We start from the raw sequence: 25989 nt of genomic DNA on the forward strand, positions 1-25989 counted from the left end.
GACTCCAGAATTTAGAAATGCCAACTTCGTAGCTCTTCTCTCTTCGTTCGTATCGAATTTATTTTTTAGGCAATCGACTTCCGTTTCTCTCTCTCTCTCTCTCTCTCGCTCTCTCTCTCTCTCTCTCTTTCTCTCTCTCTCTCTCTCTCTCTCTCTCTCTTTCTTTCTTTCTTTCTTTTTCTCTCTTTCTCTCTCATTCGTAGAGCCTTAAAATATTTTCTAATTTTGAACGCGACAATTCCTGTATGTATAATATATACACACGTACACGTACACATATAACATACGCGCCTATACATCAAGAAATCGTTCGATCTTCGCATTTCGTACATTTTTAAAAATGCCTACAACATAATAAGGCTGCCAATATTAGTGACTTGACGATGATTTCGACATCGGAGAAACCGCGGACATCGAGTGTAGATATTCTTTTTTTTTTTTTTTTTTTGTTTTATGTACAATGGAGTTAGCTATTTTTTTTTCTTTTTTATTATTTATTTATTTTATTATTAATTTTTTTTTTTTGCTCTTATTTAGTATCGTCGTCCGATAATAGGGATTGATAATAAAAATGTCTCAAACATAGCGCAATTTTTTAGACGCTTTAACGATAAATTAAACTCTTTTTTTTTTTTTATTTTTTTTTTTTTTCTATTTGAACTCTATGATCGGAATCGAGTTGCAAATTTATTTTCGGTGATATCACTCATAAGTTTACATTCGATGTAAATCGCTAAATTAAGTCCCGGTATATCCTATGTCCAGTAAACGCGCGATCATGCACACGTTTTGCGTGTGAACTACGTACCTGGATGTGCCTCTTTTGCTTTCATTTATATATAAACACCAAACTCTTTGTATAGCGATTATAATTGTTTTTGCTTTAGCAACATTGATCATTTATTTCTTCGGCGATTCTGTTCGAAAAGACATTAGAATCGTCGTATAGTTATTAGAAGAATAGTTGTTAGAAATAATTAATATCATTTGGAAGATAAAAGGCTATTAAAAGAATAAAAGTAATTCTATTTTTCTGTTTAAACGTATATACAAAATATTATCATACGTGCCTATGAAAAAAATCAATATACATATATACTATAGTGCGCGAAGAATAATTTTTTATCTAGTTATTATTCTTAGTATTATTGTTATTCTTCTTATTACTACTACTATTATTATTATTATTATTATTATTATTATTATTATTATTATTATCATCATCATCATCATCATCATCATCATCATCATCATCATCATCATCATTATTATTATTATTATTATTATTATTATTATTATTATTATTATTATTATTATTATCATTGTCATAAGCGTTGAAAGTAATGTGCATGCCTACAAATGTGTGCGAAAGCATCAATGCTTTTCCGAGTATGTACATAAATAGTTTTTCATTAAATTAGATTAACTTTATTACATCTATATATGCTATTTTCGTTATATTAGACATAGTATTACCGTATATATTAATTATGGAACGATCCATGACATATCGCCAACTTACGACATTTTTTCACAAACTGAAACGAACAACAAACTATTTCTATTAATAATATTAGTATTTTGCTTTAGAAGAGTTTATAGTAATAATATGTATATATATATTATATATATATATATATAATATATATTATATATTATATATGCGTGTGTATATCTGATTAGTACAATTACTATAGACAGACTATTGATGGTGCATTCACGCAGTGCTTTCATTTACGGTCTAAGATAAATTTCGTGAAATAGATCGACGAGATCTTTTACATTATGAGATCATCTAGTACACTCAGTTTATATATCATCCTTCCACCATTCATTCTTACTTTTTATTAACGCTATAAACGACGGGTGCTTAACGATCCCTTTACGTCCCTTTGTAAAATATATACATATCTTTAAAATAATGTCGCGAAAGGGATATAATTAAATAATTATTATTCTTCATTTCTATGTATAATCATTTATTGCTCAGTCATCGTAAAAGAAAGATCTTTTAAAAAGCCATGACAATATGTTCTCTCTTCAGACGAACGAAATCTTCCAATTTACGTTCGAGCGATCGCGAAAATTGTGCGATTAAAGGATACTAATGCAAAAATATTCTAATTAAAATTAGCTTCTCAATTTATTTACCCGGTAAAAAAAGGATTTTTTATTATTTCACACCTTTTTTTTTCTTTTTTTTTTTTTTTTTTTTTTTTTTTTTTTTTGTAATATTACAAACTATCTTAGCGAATAATCTTCTTTTATATGATACAAAACCGTTTTATCTGATAAATTAGATTTCATGTGTTCATTCAAAGTAATACAATATTTGTTGGAGAAAAGTCTCCTTCCTTTGTCGCATCAATTTTATAACATATTAATATAAAGCTATACGAAAGGTCCAGTTTTTCTTTATTAATTACCATTTTGTTCTCTTTTATAACTATAGTATTACGAACGTATAAAAAAAAAGAAAAAAAAAAATTCCATTAAAGATCCTTATTTAGTATTTGTAGTTAACTGCTTCTTATGTGCATTACGTACATCCACTGTAAAGTTGGTTATATTTTTATGCTGTATAAGTATCGCTGCATCAGTATTACATATATACATACTATAACTAAATTTTGTGTATGCATACTTGATATATCTAATGCATGCATATGCATATATTTTATATATATATATATATATATATATATATATATATATATATATATATGTGTATATATATACATCCATAGTATGTATACATGTAATATATGCGTGAATGTACACATAATTGAAGAAAATATGTGTACATATATCACATGTATTACTCATTATTTGTACGCTACAGCCGCAGCGGCGTTATTGTTATATTGTTGTTGTGTTGTTATCTTTCTTCTTATTCTTAATTATTAATATTACTGTTTATTGTATTATTGTTTATTATCGCTATTATTATTATTATTATTATCATTATTATTATTATTATTATTATTATTATTATTATTATTATTATTATTATTATTATTATTATTATTATTATTATTATTATTATTATTATTATTACTACAACTACCGTCAGTTGTAGTTAAAAAGTAATACTACTATTAGCAGGATTGCTATTACCATCATTGCTCTTGCAAAAGCACATTCGCGATACAGAATCAGCTCTCTCGGGCAACGACTCGCCCAAGGATCGGAAAGATGTATAACTTCTTATTAAAGAGTAATGATCGCAGTACCATGATCGCTCGCCGTAGAATGTATGTACATACTCGTACATATATCGTGTTCAAAGCACTTCGTGGGCCGTATTAATTTTGCTCTATAAATATCATACTCTACTCTCTTTGTGTTCGTTAATACATATAAAAAAAAAAAAGTCGTTCTCGTATATGGGTGCTTCAGTCACTCTTAAAGATAATTCTTGTACTTATATTTTTTGTTCTTATTTATCTGTAGAGAGTATATTTATCCTTTTTAACAATAAATTATTCTTTTCATCCTTTGCGTTAGGCCCCTTGTTTCCTTTTTCTCATTCGACTTTAATCCGTTCGTTCTCCCAGCATCCTTTCATGTTATTATAGTCTTTTATCCGTGGCCTTCCTAATTTTTTAATTTGTCCATAAAATTATTTATTCACTCATTTATTTTTATTATTATTCGTCCATGTTTTATTATTATTCGTGCCACGGTAAGTGACAAATTTTGTGTTATTATAATTGGCTTGTTATCATTTTTCGCTATATGCTTTTTGTTTTAGGTATTCAGAGATCGTGTTTGTTATATTTTTTTTTGTTTGTTTTTTTTTTTTTTCTTTCTTTTTATTACTCTCTTTCTCTCTCTTTTTTTCTTTTTTTAGTTTTTTCTTATTCTCACATAAAGTAGAATATAATAGCACATTGGTTCTATACAAAAGACGTTAAGTGTGTAAGAAGAAAAAGAAAGAGAAAAACAACAAGAAAACTAAGGAATGAAATTGCTTACGTAAAGCAAAGTTTTACGAGCTCTCCACTTTTGACAAGCTATCGTAGTCCGACAATTCTCTACAATTCGATCATACTTCGGTCTAGCTCTAGGTCAAGGCTAGTAGACGACAGCGTGGCTCCCAAACGGAATCACGGTCAGATGATATATGTGCATAATTCTATCGGTGGCTTTAGCTCGCGATCTACGATAAAATACTTCAACGACATTATAATAGCCAAGCCGTGAAATGCGCAATGACACGAAGAAGGTTGGATGTCCTATATTCATTAACCGTAAGACGAGATAATTTTTTTTTTTTTATAACGTTCACACAGTAACCCTTATTTTCGATACGTTGAAAACTTCAATAGTTTCCTATCGTGACTTTACCAGCCATTGCAGTTTTTATATAAAAGGAAAAAAAAAAAAAAAAAAAAAAAAAAAAAAAAAAAAAAAAAGAAAAGAAAAGAAACTTGGCAGCTACAGCTAGTCACAGATATCTGTAATTGTTTTTTTACCGTTTGTCTTTCTTGTGATTTTTCATAAAACGATCTATATACGTAGCATGCCACACAACTGGCGCACTTCCCTATGTAAATTCCTATTTTTACTACATATAAAGCTCGTGCAAATCGATCTCATATAAAAATTTCATTCGTACGGACAAATCGTGACGAAAACTTTGTCGTTTTCTTAAGTATAATATATAATAAAGAAAGTTTTCTCTAAATCCGAATTCGCGCGCATGCCGCTTTTGATCGTGTTCTTCTTCTTGTTCTTCTATTTCTAATTTATAATAATACTCGGTGTTCATTATACAGCTCGCTTGAACTGATAAACGCGGTAATCCCACAATAATGTTCTCGCATATTATTCATGATATACGATGATTAAATAACGAGTTCAATAACATTATGGGAATACGAAATGAGATACCATAAGTAAAAATATTCACTTCTTCTAAGAGAGTGATCTTGTGCCTATTTCTATTTTTTTTTTCTTTTCTTTCAATAAAATCGATTAGATTCGGGACAGGGTGACATGATCGAGATGACGATGACATCGGCTGTACCGCGAAACAAACCAAGCCCCGGGTCGACGACTCTAGAGGATGTCCTTGATTCCCTTCTGGGTCTGCCACCTGCGTCGCGTACACCTAGTCCTGGACCAGGTCCTGTAGTTAGCTCTACGACTTCGTCGTCCATGCGTCATCGATCAAACATTGGTCAGACTAATGCTAAAGCCGGGAAAAGCTGCAGCGATCTACGTCAAGACCTCCAAGGTAGGAGGACTATGTAAGTTTACGTTTTGACGCACAACAAATTTCTCAACAAAATTTCTATCGAAGCCTAATACCGTGTATGTATATCTGTACATACGCAGGTTGTATCACTTGACATAATCATCAAAATATATTTAGAAATCCTTTAACAAAAAGACACATGATAAAACGATTATTCCACGGCGAATGATTAATCTTTATAATGCAAACTGAAGTAATGCTTAACGCTTTAATACGGTGCAAGACGGAGCCAACGCAATTGACATGAAAGCGAACTTAAGAGAGAGTCAGCACGAACGATCGAAACGGGCACTTTAAACTTCCGAAGATAAAATAGAAAGAGAAGAGATCCTTAAAAAATTAAAAAAAAAAATAAATAAAATAAAATAAAATAAAATTATAAATATCTCATTAATGATATCAAGTGCGCAGTGGCAATCACTACAAAGTTCGAAATAAAAACCAATGTATAAGTCTTCAATGAATATCGAATGGAAAAAGATTTCTGGAATCGAGTATCAACGGGACAAACGTTTATCATCAAGTTACGACGGACCGAAGTATCCTCTATCTGTAAAAGATTATTTTATTAAATGGATTAAAATTGTATTTTTAAATGAGAGATGTGTGTGTGTGTGTTTCGATCGAGCGGAAAGCAAAATGGTATAGAAATATTGAACGTTAAAACACCTGTATATGTATAATTGTACAATTATAAGCTTGATTCACTGATAACGTAAGAAATATCGTTAATTTGATAACGTCGATTGATCTAATGAACATAACAATTAATGTAGTTAATTCAATTGATAGAATGAATAAATATCTATGAATGCACGAATTACATTGAGATAGCTATTAACGGTAAATATTTATTATGCATGGTAAAGACCAACATTTTGATTTGAATTATTACACCATGACCTGTTAGAAAGAAATATGTTTGCAACGGTATGCAGTTCCTGGTAGAAATAAAGTCTGCTGGAGTCACAAGGACACCAACAATGCCATTCCTTCCTAGTATTAATTGTTCCTATTACCTATCGTATCCTAAAAATAGATGAGAATAGATAATATCCTTAGGTAAATACAATAGAATTATATTAGAAAACAAACAAATAAGGTGTCCTTCCTTCTCCGCAGCTTATTATTATCCCGTCTTATTTTTTATCATTTAAATTCGAAATTATATCTTACTCTGACGATGTCGAAAATTAATGAAATGTCGCAGAGTCCGTTAGAAGCACGCTCGAGCTACAGGGATCGTACGAGGATCAACGTGGCTCATGTGACATCGTAAAGCTGACAAGACGAAAGAGCGATGGGAGCGACCTGATATCTTCGAAAACTGCATCGGTTTCCTTGCAATCGAAATCGGCCGGTCAGCAACGTCGACGACGGGTCTCCTTCGATAACGCTCAACAAGAGAGAAATGGTCTGACAACGAACGCCACGGACAAGATAGTGCACTGTCGAAATAATAAATGCACTAATTCTGCGACTTTACTCGAAGCAAGAAGATCCTACAAGAGCTGCCATAATTGCACTTGCTTGTACTGCTCGAGAGAGTGTAGAAGAGCTCATTGGCAACGACATCGAAGAATCTGTTTACATTCTCGCGCTGGTAGTCTCTGCAAAGAAGTATTATCATCTGCGAAAGAGGATCCAAGGACTTTAAGGCACATCTCCGCCTTGGCTAAACGCGGTTACGCTTCCCATGGACGTGGCGCAGTAAAATGTTTCTTTTCGAGTCCAGAAGCAGCAGAAAGATTTGTTGGAAATGGTTTTCCGGAGCTTGGTGAGCCTACTTACATTAGATGGTCAGATCTCTTGCCTGGTGAAATGGGTGCAGAGCTCTATGCTGAAGTAATGAGGCTTTGTAAATCCTACAATCCGGACACCAGATTGGTTCTCTATGTTGCCATTTGCGTTGTTAGCGAAGTACCAACAAGTGGTGCTGTTAAATGGGAAAGGCAATTAGTATCACGGTGCGCCAAACTTCGTTTAGATTCAGCTTTTAGACAACCCAATTTCTCAACGTCCCCGCAAGGTAAGACAACGTCACCATGTAACATCACTAGGGAAATGGACTCGCCGGAAACGCTCGTTCTTACGTCATTGCCCACTAGCACCAATATTGGTCAAACTGCATCTAGAAGAGCAAGAGAAATTGGTTTTACGAATATTCAAAGACAATTAAGGCTTCGTGGCGTTTCCCTCAAAAGGCACTTTCCTCAAGTATACAGGAAACTTTGCTCATATGTCGATGGTTCTGTTGATAAGTTCGCACCTGTAACAATTTATCCAAGAGATCAAACTTCTGGTAAAAGCTTTATGTGTATTATTATGCTTGATGCAGAACCAGAACGACTTCGTCTACTTCCAACTGACTCTTCCAGAGTCAAAACCGTTGACATTAGCGTAGAACAAGAATAAAGTCCAAGACATGAAATAGATTAGATTGCTACCTTCCAAATTTCTTTAATTTTTCAAAATTCATTGTCCATGGGATAGGATAATGCTCTATATCCATTATGATGAGCGATCTTGCAGAATGAATGGTACATTTTGTCAAAGACAAAGGATATATTGGCTATCAGTATATAGCTAATCGAATGTTATTCAATAACTGCTGGTTTTTACTAGATTGCAAATTTTCATATTACAAGTACGCAGTACATAGAAACTGTGATTTTACATGTTCTAAAGTTCTTACCATTTTGCCAATCGCATTAAATGCATGTCGTCAGGAATATTAAGCATTAAAGGATAGTTTCATGAAAGTAGATATGAGAAAGTAATTAAACATACAATTAAATAAAATATACAAATAAAATTAATAGTTATTAAAAATGTTTTGATTCAATAAATAATATACATAATAGGGAATACAATTCTTTAAAAACAATTATCTGTGATAGCTGACTGATCACTTCTTGATTCATTTCTTTATTTATGCATATTATTATTATTGAACAAGTCTTCCACAAATTTTATATTTCCTAATACAGTAGTATAGCAATGAATGTATTAATTACAAGAAATATGATATATAAATTTTACTGTTAAAATGCTACTATGGTTAGTTTGTACAAAGAAATGTTCTTTTCATCTAAATGTCATTTACATTATTGTGTATGTTAATATCTGAATCTCTATTCTTAATAAATTATATCTGTTGTATTATCATACTGACAACAATTCAACATATTTACTGACGACATGCGCTCTGATTGGCCAACAAATTGATGACAATTTTAATTAATAATATTAATGGAAAATTAAAAATGCTTTAAGATTACTACAGATGTTTTTCACATAATATGTAGAAAACCAAAGATATATATTAAGTTTAAATTATAATTAAATTAGATCCTGTATTATTAACTTATATATTCTTAAGAACTGCAACCTTTATCACAAAATATTAAGTATTTCTTTTTAATATAAAAATGAACATAAATATTAAATAATAATAAATTTAATTTGAGATTATATTAATCTCTTATTTCAATATTAATTTACTAAAAGATTTGATATAGCATTAAATACAGTACAAAGGTACCAGTATTCTAAACATTGCTACTCGTATTTGTTCCATGATACAATCTCATGGTACAAAGATAAATTGTCATCTTATACTTTTTGTGCAAACTCATCTATCTAAAGTAGCAAAGTCGCTTTCTTTTATTGAAAAAATAATTTGATCCGTATATTGCATTAAATCATGCACGTTTAATATAAAATTTATCAGGTCACACTTCGAACTCATAATCAGCCAAATATTAAAACTGCTAATAATAGTAGTAAGAATATAAATTTTTATTCTAACCTCAAATTTTAAATCGACTTGTAATAATACATATTATAATAGCTACTAATTCGTCGACTTATATATTGCGACTACACGTATAAATATTTAGGAGCATAGTAACGTGTAATCGCATAAAATGTGATGGAAATAAAAAATGGATGGATAGTATGATGAGGTTAGTAAAATAATGTCGACATATGGCCAAATTATAAATGACTAATAAATGACCAATCATAAATTTATGAACTTTTGTTTTCCCTGATTGAAATTTTTTTCATTTATTTACGACAAAGTATGCAGTAATATTCTATTTGTTTTATTAAAATTGAGTGCGTTAAGTAGTCAGGATCGTAACATTAGGGACCCAAAAGGGTACCATACTTTTCCCAAAGCTAAGAATAAAAACGAATAAATATTGTAACATGGGAACTAGCTATCCATATTTGTTTACAGTAATCAAACTACTTATATTTAAAAAAATATTGTAAGAAAATCAAAAAATAAAATACAAGTTATGTAAGATGATTTGTTAAAGTTTTAGAATTTTGTAATAAGTATATTCGGACAATTATTCCAAAATAATCGAGAAGATTTAATGAGAAATATAAGTAAATTTAAAAAAATGAAAATTCAGATTTATTCATTATTTATAATTAATTCAAAACTATTCTTAAATTAAAACCAACATAGTGCCCCTTGGCTCCCTAATAATTACTTAGATATTTCCTCCGATAGATATTAGATCGATCGATATACTCGAGAAGCCTACATCCAATAATGTTAAAAATATTAAAAAATAATTGTTTCTCTGTACAAAATTTACTCATAGAAGATTTTTTGTAGATTCAATATAAGAATACACAGAATGTTCATAAAGAATTGAAGCATGAAATATTATTTTCTCTGATAACCACTCTTTTACTAAATCTAATTATGTGTAATACATTATATGCATTAGTACAGATACATAAATAATAAAAACATAAAATTAAGCGTTAAAAAATTTTATTTTTTACTAAATAAAAATTCTAGTGCATAAAAACTCTCTCTTTCAAATACATGTATTTTTTAATATAATTTTTAGTTTTGTGTATTGGTATTCCATTTGAATCTTAACCAATCAATTTTGAATTCTTATTTCGTGTCTGACCAATGACAGATTAGAACACAACCGTCATTCTTTTTTTTCTCTTATACTGTCGCATTATCATTCTATGTGTAGAGAAGAAACCCCGGGCAAATTAACTGTTGGTATTGGAAAGCAACAGAAACCGTTAAAGCTCGAATTTTTATAATTGTCTGAATATACTTTAATTGAAGAATACGAAGATAATTCTGTGATGGGTAATTATACGAGTAAGTTTCTTTCTCATGATAGTATGGAAGAAAATAATACAAATGTGACTGAAACTGTAGAACAATCAAATCTTGTAAAAGAATGTAATACGATTACTCCATCAACTACGCAAAAAAAATTGATGATAGATCCTAGATCAATTACTGCCGAGATATGTCGAACACCAATAAAGGTAAGATTTTATAAAATTTATATGTTTTTAATATGCTTTTATAACTTTATATAGTTTGTATAATTCAATTTATTTTAAAATATGATGTAAACTTATTTTATACTTTCTGTCAGTAATTGATTATATTGTATTTTAAATGTTCTTCATTTATTTTATAATAAATATTAATAAGAATAGACAGATAAGAAAAATAATGAAACAAAAATTAATAGATACATTGTACACCATCTAAGAATACAAGAATGGGAGTTGATGTAATACCAAAACATATGCAAAGAAAACCATATTTAGAAACCAATTTTGATACAACAATATCACCTTTGACATTAAACAAATATCTGGATCCAAGATCACCAAATATAGATCAGCCCAGAACACCAATTTTGGTAAGTTATTTAAATTCTAATCACTATTACAATAAATTCTTAATATTTTCCATCTTTACAAATATCTCATAAACATATATATTAAGATATATTAAATTTGTTATTACATAGGTTGAAAATTTTACATCTTGCAAAACACCAACTATTAAATTGAAAAATAATGCAAAAGTATTACCATCAATGAATTATGCAAGTTTAGGGTTTGATCCGAGATCCCCATCTACAGATTTTGATAGAACTCCAATTCTTATCCAAAAAACAACTAAATATTCAAAAATAGAATCCAAAGAAAATTTAGAACTATATAGTGAAACAGATAATCATCAAAAATTTTTATATTGTGAAACAACATCATCTAATACACCTGAAATACTAGCTTTGGTAGATGAAACATGTGAAGCAATAAAATCTTTGCAAAATATTTCTAAAAGTACAGATAAAGAAGAATTGCATGTAAGTGAAAATACTAATCATATTAGTAATGGAGATGATAATAATGATAATACTTGTAGTAAGAAAAGCTCGCAAAATGAAAATGACACAAGAATAAATACTATTAAAATATGGAGAGATTCAATGTTATCAGAAAGTTTAGAGCAGTCTGACATTAATGAAATTAATGATCAAAAAAATGATGAAGAAAAATTTTCATGCCCATCTAAAGAAGAAATTGAAGCTATATTTGGTGATGATGTAATGAAAGAAAGTACACCAATATCTGAACAACTTAAAATTGAAGTTGAAAATAAAAATGTACAAGATACATTGGAGAACAGAAAGAAAACAAATGGAAAAACTTTCATACCATATAATTCAAATATAAATGAGAAGGTATTAAATTATATGTTATATACAAATATAAATAATATTCCTTATGGTAATAATATTAATTTAATTTTTTTTTTTCTTTAGAAACGAACACCTCTCAGAAATAGGTGTAATAATGCACAATTAGATACAATATTGACTAAATCCCCTCAACATATGTTACAGAATAAAAATTTCAGTAATATAATACAACATGAAAATACATCACCTCATAAGAAATCTTATGCTAAATCAAAATTTAAAGGAATTCAGTGGGATGTGAATTCTACAGTTATTATTTAAATAATTATATGTAAATATAAAATAAGTTTTAATTTTATAAATGAAAACCTTTTGTACTATTTGCAGTTAATATATTTATGTATCATAATTTTTTTTTGATTAAGACAAGTAATTCTCACACTTTCGTAAAGCCGATCGTATTTGAAATTTAACCATTTGTATAGAACTTTGAAGATCTTGACTTGGTTTCACTAATTGTTTAATACTGAAAAGTTAATATTTATTTAATATTACTAATATTTTAACCAATATAAACTTGTAAATAAATTTTTCCTTTGTCAACGTGTAAAAATAAATTATGTTTAACAAATACAATACCTTGAGTTTTTTAAAATAATTCGTTTTTTAATAGCATCATTATTGGTTATTTTTTTAACAACAATTGTATTTGTTTCTTCCTTATTTGCGTTATTAGATACGTTTTTATCTTTAATGTCGCATTTTAGAATATTACTAGTATCTATGATTGATGGTCTAATGACTTTAACCTTAATATTATCTCTAATAGACTGTCCTTTATAATTTTTTCTTTTTTTACATTTATCATAATTTTTTATTTCTGGTAATAAATGCTCTGTATCACTTATGTTTCCAGTATTTATTATTTTAGACTGAATTGGTACTACAGTTGTTGCAATTGAAGTTTTAGTATTTTGAATGTTTCTCTTTTCTATCGCTATACTAGATTCATAATTTAATTGTTGATCATTATTAAAAAAAGGTTCATTGTAAGTAGCTTGATAATTAGTTTGATTAAGTTGGTTTGCAGACAAGGATTGTGAAGTTATTGTTTGTTCTCCTTGAGATAATTTCCTAATATTATTATAGATAAAAATATTTTTATGAAACATTAATGCATAATAAATAAGTTGACCTTGATTATTCTTTTATACATACCTATTATATGCAAAATCTTGTTTATTACGTCTTAATCGTACAGATACATCTTTACAACGTTGCATAAGTTTTGCTCTTGTTTCTGATATAGATTCCAATTCAGGAGCATAAAAAACATGTAGAATACCACCATAAAAATTCTTGCCATCAAGGAAATGCTTTGCTATTCTGCACAATATATTGTAAATGACGTTGAAAGTTCTGTTAATGCTATACATAAATATTAATTAATTAGTTGAAATTAAACATAATTATATTTTCTAAATATAAACCTTGCACTTCGTATATCTTCATAATGTATATGGTATGCTTCTGTAAATTCTTCTGAAGGATAATTAGAAACTACATGAACTTTTTTTACAGCTCCATAAGGAAAGACAAGTTTTTTTATTTCTTGTCTTAATTGCAATTGTGGTACATCACAAATCATCAAATGCTGTGATTCATCATTAATTGTATATATCTGTTAAGTGGAGGTGATGCATTACAGAAAATATATGCAAAATGAAAAAAATTATTACAATATATATACACTCACACACATATATATATATGTATGTATGTATGTATGTATGTATGTATGTAGGTATGTATGCATGTATACATATGTGTATATATATACGTATATTACTTTATTTATAATATAAATGATCTTGAATATATATACATATATGGAAGATCATATAAAAAAAAAACTGCATATTAACTAAAGTAATTGACGAAATACTTTTCTTAATACATTTGCTGTAGGATTTTCAAAAATATATATGTAACAAAAAATATATAAAGTTAATATAACCTAAATAGCGAAAATGTTTATATAATATAGTAAAAGGATACATGTTTACGAAGCTACCTTAACTGCAGTCAATTTTTTCCCTTGTCGATAAGGTGGTCGTGTTTGACATAATTTCTGTTGTAAATGATGAGAAAGTTGTGTTATAGCAGGTTCGTTAGACATAGTTTTGTTATTGTCAGCCATATTATCAGCCAACTCTTATAGAATAAATATTATGCTTCGTTCATACATGTATATAATAGTCAAACAATTTAAATGGTTCAAATATTATTTATGCTATGATATATATTATAACTATTTATGTATATATATATATTTTATTAAAAAAATCCATGTTTATTAATTATTGTTAGTGAAATATTAAAATTAATAAGACAAAATAATAAAATTGTAATGTACTTCATTAGATACATAAAAAAATTCCCTAGATTCCATACAGTGATTATAATCTAGGAATAATTTTTTCGTGTATACAATGATCTATACAGCTGGATGGGATTGAATGTATATATCCACAGTCCATGACGATTATGGTGTATACGAATGGTATCCACGAATCGTCAGATATTTGTTAAAATGAAAGTTTACCCGCGTCGAATACCGCGGTACGCGCAGTAGAATAATTTTTAACGTTTTCTTTATGACATTATCTTAACGTTTCATTAAAAAACAAATCGTTACATGACGAATTTTTTTCTGAAGTAGTATAAGCGAAGACTAACTGAAGAATTCTTTAATGTCAGTGGGCTTGAGAACGAACTGAAAGTAAATACACATTCTCTTGACCAGTCACTTTTATGTTGCGAATTTTAATTTTGTGAAACACATTTGTTTGTTTGTTATTCTGTTAAGTTTTGCCAATCATTTTACATAAAAACAATAAAGTCAGACTTAAAGAGATGATGTATTAAATTGATTTTAAATTGATATAGATAACTAAAATTGACAATTAACAATAAACCTATTGCTCCTTTCTATTTATAAAAGTGTTTTGTATACCTAACAAATTTCACAGATCTATACAACTGCATGACTTCCAACCATTTAAGTTATAGCTGTGATACTGGCAACTATTTTTTTTTTTTGTAGAAAATTGTATTTACCTGATAATCATAAATGTATTCAGTAAGTGTATAATATATTTTTCAAGTATTTCTTATTTTACTTGATTAATATCAAAACTAGAACATGTTTATTATTATTTATTTCTTAATTATAATATGTTTTGTACAAAAAATAGTTACTGAATATCAAATGAATAAAATGTGATAAAATATGATCATTTAATAGTTTTACTTTTCTAATATTAATTTTTATTTTTAGGAAAAGGTAGTACTGTAGAAGCAGAGCTGCTGCAGGTACTTTCGATACTTGTGGTGGTCGGTGAATGGTGTTGCAGATAGACTCGGTGTGGGGCTGGGCGTCACCCCCACTGCGCCTCCAGCTAGCTGGAGGGACCAGGGGTGCCTCAGGGAGAACAGGGGCAAGTGTCCCATCCTCACAAAGGATGGGTGACATGGTTGTAGAACGTGCTACCTCTCCAGCACGTTTAAGTCATACATCAGAAAAACATCCACGTGCTATGCTTACTGAACTAAATGTTCTTCGTCGTCATAGAGAATTATGTGACGTTGTTCTTAACATTGGTTCTAGGAAGATATTTGCACATAGAGTCATTCTTTCTGCATGCAGTCCATATTTCAGGTAATTGTGTTATTTATTTCAAATTATTAATAATAAATAATAAAAAATATAGAACATATGTTACAATTGTTTGATTATTATTACAGAGCTATGTTTACTGGAGAATTAGCAGAATCTCGTCAGACTGAAGTTACAATACGTGACATAGATGAATTGGCAATGGAATTACTCATTGAATTTTGCTATACTTCGCACATCATTGTCGAAGAAGCAAATGTCCAAACTCTCCTTCCAGCAGCGTGCCTTCTTCAGCTAGCAGAAATTCAAGATATATGCTGTGAATTTTTAAAACGACAATTGGATCCATCAAATTGTTTGGGTATAAGAGCTTTTGCAGATACTCATTCGTGTCGAGAACTTTTACGTATTGCTGATAAATTTACTCAACATAATTTCCAAGAGGTAATTTTTAACGAATTTCAGTAAAATGGTAAATATTTGATAATTTATTAAATATTTCAAATTCTTCGCAAATTGTTTAAATATTTCAACAGTATAATATTTTTTCTGTTTTTATTTAGGTAATGGAAAGCGAAGAATTTTTGTTATTACCTGTTGGCCAATTAGTTGATATTATATCATCGGATGAATTAAATGTACGAACAGAAGAACAAGTTTTCAGTGCTGTAATGAATTGGGTTAAATATAATGTAACAGAAAGAAGGCAGCATTTAGCACAAGTTTTACAGCATGTGCGGCTGCCACTTCTCAGTCCAAAATTTTTAGTAGGCACTGTAGGATCAGATTTATTAGTTCGTTCAGATGATGCATGTAGAGATTTAGTTGATGAAGCAAAAAATTACTTATTATTGCCACAAGAAAGACCATTGATGCAAGGACCCAGAACACGTCCTAGAAAGCCTACAAGAAGAGGAGAAGTATTATTTGCTGTTGGTGGTTGGTGCTCTGGTGATGCTATTGCAAGTGTCGAAAGATTTGATCCTAATACTGGAGATTGGAAAATGGTTGCACCAATGAGTAAACGAAGATGTGGTGTAGGAGTAGCAGTTTTAAATGAATTATTATATGCTGTTGGTGGACATGATGGACAAAGTTATTTAAATAGTATAGAGAGGTATGATCCCCAAACAAATCAATGGTCGTGTGATGTTGCACCTACAACATCTTGTAGAACAAGTGTAGGTGTTGCTGTTTTAGACGGCTATCTTTATGCAGTAGGTGGCCAAGATGGAGTACAATGTCTTAATCATGTAGAAAGGTAGATAACTTTTTATTTTATTTACAATATTATACAATGAAAATATACTGCTATCATTTATTATTTATAATTCATTAAATCATTTATTTAAATTGAGAAATGAGCAAAAGATTATTATTTGAAATATACAAAAAACATTATATATTTATATAATATATGTATATTATATATATTTCAGGTATGATCCTAAAGAAAACAAATGGTCAAAAGTATCACCAATGACTACAAGAAGATTAGGAGTAGCTGTTGCCGTGCTTGGTGGTTATTTATATGCTATCGGCGGGTCCGATGGACAATCGCCTTTGAATACTGTAGAAAGATATGATCCTAGACACAATAAATGGTCTCAAGTATCCCCAATGTCTACTAGACGTAAACATTTAGGCTGTGCAGTATTTAATAATTTAATTTATGCTGTGGGAGGACGCGATGATTGCATGGAACTATCCAGTGCAGAAAGATATAATCCTCACACAAATTCATGGAGCCCTATAGTAGCCATGACTTCAAGAAGAAGTGGAGTAAGTCTATTTGTACATTAATTTAAATGCATTTCATTTTAATGAATCAAAGTCACACCTTTTATTGTTTCAATTTATTTTATTGACCCACATTTTAAACAGGTTGGTTTAGCAGTAGTGAATGGTCAATTGTATGCAGTAGGTGGATTCGATGGTACAGCATATCTAAAAACAATTGAAGTATACGATCCAGAACAAAATCAGTGGAAACTATGTGGTTGTATGAATTATAGACGACTTGGTGGAGGTGTGGGAGTTATGCGAGCTCCACAAACTGAAAACTATATTTGGTAGCTCAGGCTACCCTCTTCAGCCCAAATGGCTGAAACGCCAATGACTCCTCTTACGCCGGTAACTCCTGTTACACCTGTAACTCCCCCTGCTCCAATATCGGTTCCTATTGTTATAACTAATTCTAGAAAACGATACCGTCGTTCAATGAGCATTATATAAAAAAAGAATTTGCATTTTACAAACAAATTTTGCCTTTCTGCTGATGAAGTCTATTTCTTAATGAAATATTTTATATAAATATTTTAAATCATAATTTATATCAGGGACCGAAACTGATATCATAAATGTTAGTATCAAAAAATCACATTCTATAATACTGGATTGTATTAAATTGTTACAATAATGAGTTAACTTATAGAAATCAAAGATGCCTCAAATAATACATTAACATATGATATAACAAGATTTTTAATTATGTAATAGATTCATTGAAAATCGGTTCCTGATAGAGAAAATTATTTTATTACTTATTCTAATTTAATTACCAATATATACAACATCATTATATGGACTTACTCTGCAGAGATTATCGGAATTTTTTAGGAAAACATTTCTAAAATTTAAAACGGATCTATTTTGAAACAAAATGTTCTCAAAAACATTGAAATATTATGTTGTATTTCTGATCAATTGGTATCAATGTATTTCTTATATGAAGACTTATATTTGATTCTTACCTCTGCAATATAATCCAGTATTGCTTCTTGTATTTGACTTTCTTCAGTGTTGCTGTCATACCAATTGTCAGTCCTTTATAATAGCAATAACTGTATATATATATATTGGATAAATTTGTTAATGCCAATAATCTGTGCATACTATAACAAATTTGATTATTTGAAGTGATATTTAATAGATTTTTTGCTTTTTAGTAATTATTTTAAGAAACTACCAAAGTAAATGTATATTTCTTTTTCTTTTTTTTTTTTTTATTTATGAGACTGACTGATCAATTTATGTAATTGTCAAGTTGTTAAATTGATTTTTTGTCATAGTTATATCATTCATCACAATTTGATAAAAATGTTTAAACATTGGATGTTTACTTGAAATTTATTCGTAACATGCAACTATCATTCTAAATATGTAACTATCTTTATATTTTATTATTTTTATTTTTTGTATAATATCCAATCATACATACTGTTGTATAGATTTACTATTTTTTATTTTTATGTTAAATTTATGCTATCAGTTTTAAACACAATTTGTAATATAGATTCTTCAATTTAACAAATCAAAGCTATCAAGTAAAAAAAAAAAAAAAACATTTTTAATTTAAATATTAAGTTTTATATTATTTACAATCAGTTACTGCCTTTTTCTTAGTTGATTGAATACAATATTACTTTATAAGTTTTCATATAAAATTTATTTGTATTTGAATATGTAATAAAACATACAGATTCCAGTCTTAGAGATAAGTATTAAATTACTGAGGTGCATTTAATTTGTTCTACAAAAAATACTCAAGTTTTTATTATGGATAAAAAAGGTTATATCTGAGTAATGCTAAAAACATGCACTATTTAATTGAATTATAGAAAGCTTCCATTTAATTATAGATAAGAAAATTAATCATTTATCTTTCTTTAGATGGATTAGATTTCTGTTATAGTAAATTTATTTATTAATGATTTTTTTTTTTTTGTATATATAGATACATGTGCAAAGGAATTAAAACAATACATTTTGTAATAATCAATGCACATTTAGAGTGTGCTTAACACCTTTTATGTTTGTAAGGTTACAAAATGCAAATGGATCAATCATCAAGCCATGAATTTTATTAGATGAATATTATCAGACAGTACATTTTCTTTAAAAAACATTCTTGTTTTATTTTAGATAGATAATGTATCACACAACACTTCGTAAGATCGTTGTATGAATTTCAAATGTATATAATAACAAAGACACCAAAATATATGCTCATAGAGCAACACAGTTTTCAAAAGTGAATATTTACATAGCTGTATTGATGGAATTCTTTTATCAATTTTCATAACATTCAGAAAATACAGAAAAGGCACTATAATAAATTCTTTTATTCTAAATGCATATAAAAGTACTATTAATGTACAAAATGGTGATAGGGATCATTAAGAAACAATTTCATATTGTAACTTATGTGATAATAATCTAATAAGAAACAGCAAATTTGGCTGAATATAAGCAATATTTTACTAATCATGACAAACGTTAATTGTTACTTTATTTATTTGAGTAAAAAATTTATAAAAAGAATTCGACTATTATATAAATAAATAATTAAATAAATAATCATATAAAGATATCAAAATTTTCTCTGGTTCTGTTACATATATGAGATTGTTGTGGAAAGCAGGATGCATGTCTAATATAAAAATATTGAAATAATATAATGTAGCATTTCTGATAAACCTATTGATATATATATTATTATATTATTCTCCATTAATTTTTTTTTTTATATAACATTCTCTATGAACACGTGAAAAACTGCCAGTCATAGCATATTTTTTAATTAGTTTGTAAATCAAAAGAATTCATTATATAGAATGTAAGTTGTATTCGCACGTGCATTGTTTGCTATCGTGCCTGATCGAGAACACACCAATTCTGTTAACAGATTTATATATTTCAAATGGTACAAATTACTATAAAATAATAAAATTATAGCTATATATACCACAAAATGCTGTGTTTCTCCAAATTATAAATTGATAAATAGATATATTGTATGATAATCTGCAAAGATATATCTAGTATAGTATAATTTTATTTGAAGGAGAGATGAATATAATTATAAATCAATATAATGTTTCATGTTAACTTATACCCATTCATTAATTCTTATAATTTTTGTAAAATAATTTTATTACAAGCATTTATTTCTTCAATCATGTCAGAAATATATATTGAAAGTTATATCTTACATACAATTTGCAAAATAATGTTCACTAAGCAAGACTGGCCTAGGTTTAAGATTTAAAAAATATCAACATACATAAAACACACACATATTTCCATTAGAACATTTATCAATAATTACATGCATCAATTTGTTTATAGAAAAATATAGAGTTTACATTTACTGAAAGATGGTTTCATGAATAAATAAGAGAATGTGAGAATGTTACGAAAATATCAATTTTTTATTATGATCATTTAAATCGTTAATATCCTATCCTCTCCTATTATTATATAAAATTATAAAAATAAAATTGTTTATTTTATTTTATAATTAAAATAATATTTCATGAATATAAATAATGCAATTAAAAAATTGTTATTACTAAGGCACTGTTTTTTATGTACATAATATTAACATTCTTAATATTTAATATATATATATAAAATTATATATATACATTATTATTATTACATTGTTTTTAAATTTGTCTCTATTAATTGTTTTAAATATATCTATCTTACATTTCATATACGAAGAAAAAAAATTTTAATAATTTTTATTTGCACAACATAGTTGTATACATTATATAATAAAATTATATATATGTATAACTATTACAATCAATGATATTAAAGAATTATAATAAATATGAAAATTCTAATGACAAAATAACGTAGAAATATAAATTATTCCAATGAGAATGCGAGGAATGCTATCAAAAAAAAAAAAAAAAAAAAAAAAAAAAGAGAAAAAAAGAAGAGAAAAAATGTGACAGAACGCATTTCTTAGGAATATAAAAGAAACATAGATAGACAACTGCAGAATAAAATGAGTGTACAGTATAAGCAACGCTATCTATATACAGGCTGTCTTTCAAAATATTTGTTTTATTTGTTGGCTATTCTTAGTATTTTCAGTTTATTTTAGTGTATCTTTTTTCCTAAACGAATCTTAGAAGGTGAGAACATTTTTAATAGTTTATGCCTTAAGCAATTTTGGACATAACGTTTCTATTATGAAGTTGTGATAGTATTGATCATAAGAGAGTAATAATATTTATGTTAGATGCTCATGAAAGTGGAATTTTTGTTTAAGTAACGAGTAAAATTTATAATTAATTAGATTTCAATTAATTATTGAAATTGTGAAATATTTAGCTGGTAATATTAATTATTCCTTATTTTTATAAGTCTTATTATGAATATAATAACTTGAACAATAAAAGTATACACTGATTACTTAATTTATTTAAAGACTGATATAACATTTTCTCCAAATGTTCATTGATCATACCTATACATCTCGACTGAATATCGTTTTTAAAAACATTTATTAATTGAAAAATACAATATACAAATAATTCATATTTATTTAATATATTCATTTATGTTCCATAAATTTTTCATACAAAGATCTTATAATTTCAAATTGAACTTGTTTGTGAATATTATAAATTACTATAAGAAATATATCATTTAATTTCTACCAGTTTCTACTGGTGTAATGAATATAGATGGCAGAGTTACGCCATTTGAAGAAGGTTATTTTATTATATGAATTCAAGTTGGATAAATGAAGTGTGCGCAGCCATTACAGGAAATCTTAATCATTTTTGAACTAACATTTGTTTCAAATGCCGTTTATTTTATCAATTTTTTTGAAGCTTTCAACCATAGCGGTAGCAAACGCTGGGTTGTTGTATCCTTTGGAAGATAAGGCCAATAAGGAGAAGATGGCGGAAACAGAAGAGTTAGAGGTAAGTAAAGTATTAAACAGTGAAAAGTTGTTCCAACACATTGGAATACGAGTCAATGATCTGCAACGCTGGGCCACTCATGTTGCCCTCTTGTAGTTTCAATTATTACTTTGATTGCATATTTTGTATACTCATACGAAGTATTGTAGAATAAAAAAATTAGTTTTTAGTTGAGCGCTATATTCGTAATATTGTAATTATTGTACAAATATGGTAGAATCAATCATTATTGACGGAAAGTAATTGTAAGTAATGGAAGTTAAATATTGAATATATTTTTGTTCATTACTGACAGCTAACCCAAAATTTCCACTTTCCAGAATGTCGTTTCATTACAATCTATATATAGATTTATCATAGACCTTAATGATCATATGTTCACTGTTTTATAATACTTTATTCTAATAATATTTGTTTATTAAAATTCAATTGTGTGTGTATATATATATATATACATATGTATATACATATATTTGTGTGTGCGCGTGTTGTGTGTATATATATATATAATATAATGTAATATACATATATATATATATGTACATATGTGATAGGAATAAGAACTCATAACCCCTCAAATATATTTGGTATTGTAAAAATTAATATACTATTGTAAAACTATGATATAATATTTTAAATAATAATCTTTTCTTATACATATTTGTTGCTTTTAATTTTCAATACTGTAAAGTTGTATAATAATATAAATAATTAATTTTTTTTCAGTATTTACTTTTTTCCAATAAATGTGATCTTATAATTTATTTAAAACTTAGTTGGAATTATATTATTAAATTATACAATGTCAAGTATGTTGTCTTCTACTTAACTTGAAAATTTTGAGATGTAAACGCATGTACATGATTTGATTTTTATTACAGAATATGGTATTAAGTTTCCGAGTATCTGAGCTTCAGATGCTTTTGGGTTTTGCTGGTAGAAATAAATCCGGCAGAAAAAACGAATTACAAGCAAGAGCATTAGAATTATTACGTCTCAGATCACATCCAGTCCAGCTTAAAATACGAGAATTATACAAGACAATACAGTAAGTAAACATAAATAATATATCTCAATATTAAACTTGATTTTATATTGTTTTAATGATATAATTATTATTATTAATAATTTTTTAATTTGCTATATATTTTTCATATTATTAAAATATAAAAGCAAACTTTGTTAGAGTAAAAATTAAAAGTACTACTAGCAAATAACCCAAATCTTACATTGTATGGTGTGTTTGAGTTTTATATAATTTAGTGATTTATTCTTTCATAATATGAGAGAGGAATTTATTGACATCAAATTAATAATAATTTTTTTTTAATTAATTATTTCAGTATAACAAATAGTGTACATGCGTTCATATATATTTAATATAAATTAATTTATGATTATTATATACTATAATTGTATATATACTAGAAAATATACAATTCTATTAATTTATACAGAGCTGATCAATTAGCAGCACATCAAATGTATGTTCAAACTGATGGAACTGGAGATACTCAAATTGATCAAAGTATGCATTCTAGAAGTTATTATACAAGGTAAATGCGTTAATTGTTTTCCTAGGTAAAATATTTTAAATGTTATTAATGTAATGTACTTATAAAAAATGCTTATAGACAAACTATCGGACAACAGCAGCAAACACAAAGTTCAGTTTCTTCTGAAAAAGAACTTCCACCCGCACATCAAGCATCTTTACCTAAAAATCCTAGGACTACTCCTGTATATCAGTCTCCAGGTTACACAAGCGTAGCACCACAAGTAAAATACTATTGTATATAGTATATATTGTTTTATAATAATTTATATTAACTCATTTGAGTTTAATATTTTAGAGAACAAATGCAACATACAATCCATATCCATATGCACCTAAAGTGCTACCAGTACCATTACAGATACCATCAGGACAATATCCTGTTCATCCAGATGTCAAATTGAAAAAATTACCTTTTTTTGATTTATTAGCAGAATTATTGAAGCCATCTAGTTTAATGCCACAAGGATCAGTAAGAGTACAAGAAAATACATTTATGTTTCATTTAACACCACAACAGTCAACTGACATAGCTAGTTCTCGAGATTGTCGTGCAGGAAGCAAAATGGATTACATGGTACAGGTAAATTACTTTATTTCAGACATCCTATATAAATTATTAACGTCATATTAACGTCATATTTTCTTTATTTTATTTTGGGATATAATATACAGGTACAGATGAGGTTTTGTTTACAAGAAACATCATGCGAACAAGAGGATTACTTTCCACCAAATATTGTTGTAAAAGTTAATGGAAAACTTTGTCAGTTACCTGTAAGTAAAACCCAAATACGATATTTTTTATTATTAAAACAATATAATTTATCAAAATAACAACTATTTAATTGATGTATATATATATATATATATATATATATATATATAACTAATAATTAGTATTTATTAATAAACTATAATATTATTAAAATATATAATAACTAATAGATCTAATAGTTAATTTTATCTATTTAGAATCCTATACCTACAAATAAACCTGGTGTAGAACCAAAAAGACCCCCAAGACCAGTAAATATTAGTCCTTTAGTTAAATTGTCACCTACTGTAGGAAATCAAATTCATGTTTCTTGGTCATCTGATTATGGTAGACGATATGCAATTGCTGTATATCTTGTAAGAAAACTTTCGAGTGCAGAATTATTAACAAGGCTAAAAAATAGAGGTGTTAGACATTCTGATTACACCAGAGGTTTAAGTAAGTAAATATATTATGAACGTATTTTTATACTAATATTTTTTCTTTATTGTATATTTTAACTTTTATATTTTTTATAATCTTTAGTAAAAGAAAAACTAAATGAAGATGCAGATAGTGAAATAGCTACTACATCACTCAGAGTATCTTTAGCTTGTCCTTTAGGAAAAATGAGAATGAATACACCATGTCGTGCATCAACATGCTCACATTTGCAATGTTTCGATGCTTCTTTATTTTTACAAATGAATGAACGAAAACCAACGTGGAATTGCCCAGTGTGCGATAAACCTGCTCTACATGACAATCTCGTTATTGATGGATATTTTCAAGAAGTTTTAAACTCTAAAAAATTATTACCAGATGTTAATGAAATACAATTGCTTCAAGATGGTTCTTGGGAAAATTTAGTGCTAAGAAAAGAGAAAGACAGAGATAAAACCGAAACAAAAGTGGCGACTAACTTACAAGATCGTAAGATAGATGTGGACACAGTAGAACTTGGTAAAATATGATGATAAATTACATGAAAGGCATAATACATCTTATTTCATATATTATTTTTATATATTTATTTAGATGAAAGCAGTCCTACTATACCAGTGTTAAAGGAAAAGAAACGTACTGTTGTCATTGATTTGATATCAGACAGTGATGAAGATGATGAAGATTCCATACCGAGTCAAAGTACAAAAAAAAAAACTAGAAGTTCTACTCCTCCAAAAAAATCTCAAACTAGTTCTATAAGCAGTACAAGTGAATCACCAGATTTAATGATAATCGATCTAGAATGATTGTCTTTACAGGAAAAACAATAGAAATTCAATGAGGAATTTCTTTGATCTGTGATGTGATCATTATTAACTTCACATATAATATGGAAGAAAAAAAGAAAAAAAAAAAAAAAAAAAAAAAAAAAAAAAAAAAAAAAAATTCAGAACATTGTTTTTAGTATAATTTTAAATATAAAAATATTCATTAATCAGATACATATATTACTGAAATTATTACTTATTTAAGCATTCCTTTACTTTATTCTATAGGTACAATT

At 27.8% G+C, this 25989-nt stretch overlaps 5 protein-coding genes across 25 annotated transcripts in view; 4 read left to right on the top strand and 1 right to left on the bottom strand.

The window, feature by feature from the left end:
• The window catches only part of LOC124950049, a 27773-nt gene extending 17833 nt beyond the window's left edge, over positions 1-9940 (top strand). For 7 of the 12 annotated variants that reach the window (XM_047496169.1, XM_047496168.1, XM_047496175.1 and 4 more), the window contains 2 exons: positions 4985-5242; positions 6474-9940. In XM_047496169.1, the coding sequence (XP_047352125.1) occupies positions 4985-5242; positions 6474-7678 (1463 nt within the window). In that variant the 3' untranslated portion in view covers positions 7679-9940. Of the gene's footprint in view, positions 1-4984; positions 5256-5343; positions 6084-6473 lie in introns of those variants that run through there. The other 5 variants (XM_047496176.1, XM_047496174.1, XM_047496177.1 and 2 more) reach the window with 4 other exon arrangements.
• A 149-nt stretch (positions 9941-10089) lies between these two features.
• Positions 10090-12169, top strand: LOC124950051. The gene is made up of 4 exons (XM_047496187.1): positions 10090-10585; positions 10798-10971; positions 11083-11802; positions 11884-12169. Exons 1-4 carry the CDS (start codon positions 10397-10399, stop codon positions 12079-12081), a joined length of 1281 nt encoding a protein of 426 aa, XP_047352143.1. The 5' UTR covers positions 10090-10396; the 3' UTR covers positions 12082-12169.
• Positions 11766-14032, bottom strand: LOC124950052. 4 transcript variants are annotated; one of them, XM_047496188.1, is made up of 5 exons: positions 13835-14032; positions 13251-13441; positions 12979-13188; positions 12400-12894; positions 11766-12286 (listed from the first exon to the last, which is right to left on the bottom strand). In XM_047496188.1, the coding sequence occupies exons 1-5, from the start codon at positions 13958-13960 to the stop codon at positions 12181-12183; spliced, it is 1128 nt and encodes a 375-aa protein (XP_047352144.1). In that variant the 5' UTR covers positions 13961-14032; the 3' UTR covers positions 11766-12180. The 4 variants fall into 4 exon arrangements, with proteins under 4 accessions (XP_047352144.1, XP_047352145.1, XP_047352147.1 ...); XM_047496189.1 differs by having other exon boundaries at positions 12979-13146; positions 13835-14024; XM_047496191.1 differs by having other exon boundaries at positions 13251-13414; positions 13819-13978.
• A 237-nt stretch (positions 14033-14269) lies between these two features.
• Positions 14270-20642, top strand: LOC124949840 (kelch-like protein diablo). Of its 2 annotated transcripts, XM_047495572.1 has the most exons (7): positions 14270-14542; positions 14793-14902; positions 15101-15481; positions 15568-15883; positions 16003-16700; positions 16879-17221; positions 17324-20642. In XM_047495572.1, exons 3-7 carry the CDS (start codon positions 15165-15167, stop codon positions 17513-17515), a joined length of 1866 nt encoding a protein of 621 aa, XP_047351528.1. In that variant the 5' UTR covers positions 14270-14542; positions 14793-14902; positions 15101-15164; the 3' UTR covers positions 17516-20642. The 2 variants fall into 2 exon arrangements, with proteins under 2 accessions (XP_047351528.1, XP_047351527.1); XM_047495571.1 differs by lacking the exon at positions 14793-14902.
• A 762-nt stretch (positions 20643-21404) lies between these two features.
• LOC124950224 (E3 SUMO-protein ligase PIAS1) lies at positions 21405-25890 on the top strand. 6 transcript variants are annotated; one of them, XM_047496666.1, is made up of 10 exons: positions 21405-21571; positions 21901-22167; positions 23049-23215; positions 23625-23723; positions 23802-23946; positions 24021-24299; positions 24398-24499; positions 24698-24938; positions 25026-25442; positions 25518-25890. In XM_047496666.1, exons 2-10 carry the CDS (start codon positions 22045-22047, stop codon positions 25730-25732), a joined length of 1788 nt encoding a protein of 595 aa, XP_047352622.1. In that variant the 5' UTR covers positions 21405-21571; positions 21901-22044; the 3' UTR covers positions 25733-25890. The 6 variants fall into 6 exon arrangements, with proteins under 6 accessions (XP_047352622.1, XP_047352621.1, XP_047352623.1 ...); XM_047496665.1 differs by having other exon boundaries at positions 21406-21571; positions 24021-24305; XM_047496667.1 differs by having other exon boundaries at positions 21406-21571; positions 22075-22167; positions 24021-24305.
• Positions 25891-25989: the final 99 nt, after the last annotated feature.

Source organism: Vespa velutina, chromosome 6 (genome assembly GCF_912470025.1).
Source record: "Vespa velutina chromosome 6, iVesVel2.1, whole genome shotgun sequence".
Classification (NCBI taxonomy): domain Eukaryota; kingdom Metazoa; phylum Arthropoda; class Insecta; order Hymenoptera; family Vespidae; genus Vespa; species Vespa velutina.

Coding starts and splice junctions, on each gene's coding strand:
- LOC124950051 (XM_047496187.1), top strand. CDS start 10,397: ATGGGTAATTATACGAGTAAGTTTCTTTCTCATGATAGTATGGAAGAA. Junction 10,586..10,797: donor TATGTCGAACACCAATAAAG/GTAAGATTTTAT, acceptor AAAAATTAATAG/ATACATTGTACACCATCTAA. Junction 10,972..11,082: donor AGCCCAGAACACCAATTTTG/GTAAGTTATTTA, acceptor GTTATTACATAG/GTTGAAAATTTTACATCTTG.
- LOC124950052 (XM_047496188.1), bottom strand. CDS start 13,960: ATGGCTGACAATAACAAAACTATGTCTAACGAACCTGCTATAACACAA. Junction 13,442..13,834: donor AAAAATTGACTGCAGTTAAG/GTAGCTTCGTAA, acceptor TCCACTTAACAG/ATATATACAATTAATGATGA. Junction 12,895..12,978: donor CAAGATTTTGCATATAATAG/GTATGTATAAAA, acceptor TAATAATATTAG/GAAATTATCTCAAGGAGAAC.
- LOC124949840 (XM_047495572.1), top strand. CDS start 15,165: ATGGTGTTGCAGATAGACTCGGTGTGGGGCTGGGCGTCACCCCCACTG. Junction 15,884..16,002: donor CTCAACATAATTTCCAAGAG/GTAATTTTTAAC, acceptor GTTTTTATTTAG/GTAATGGAAAGCGAAGAATT. Junction 16,701..16,878: donor TGTCTTAATCATGTAGAAAG/GTAGATAACTTT, acceptor TATATATTTCAG/GTATGATCCTAAAGAAAACA.
- LOC124950224 (XM_047496665.1), top strand. CDS start 22,045: ATGCCGTTTATTTTATCAATTTTTTTGAAGCTTTCAACCATAGCGGTA. Junction 23,216..23,624: donor GAATTATACAAGACAATACA/GTAAGTAAACAT, acceptor TAATTTATACAG/AGCTGATCAATTAGCAGCAC. Junction 24,306..24,397: donor AAATGGATTACATGGTACAG/GTAAATTACTTT, acceptor TATAATATACAG/GTACAGATGAGGTTTTGTTT.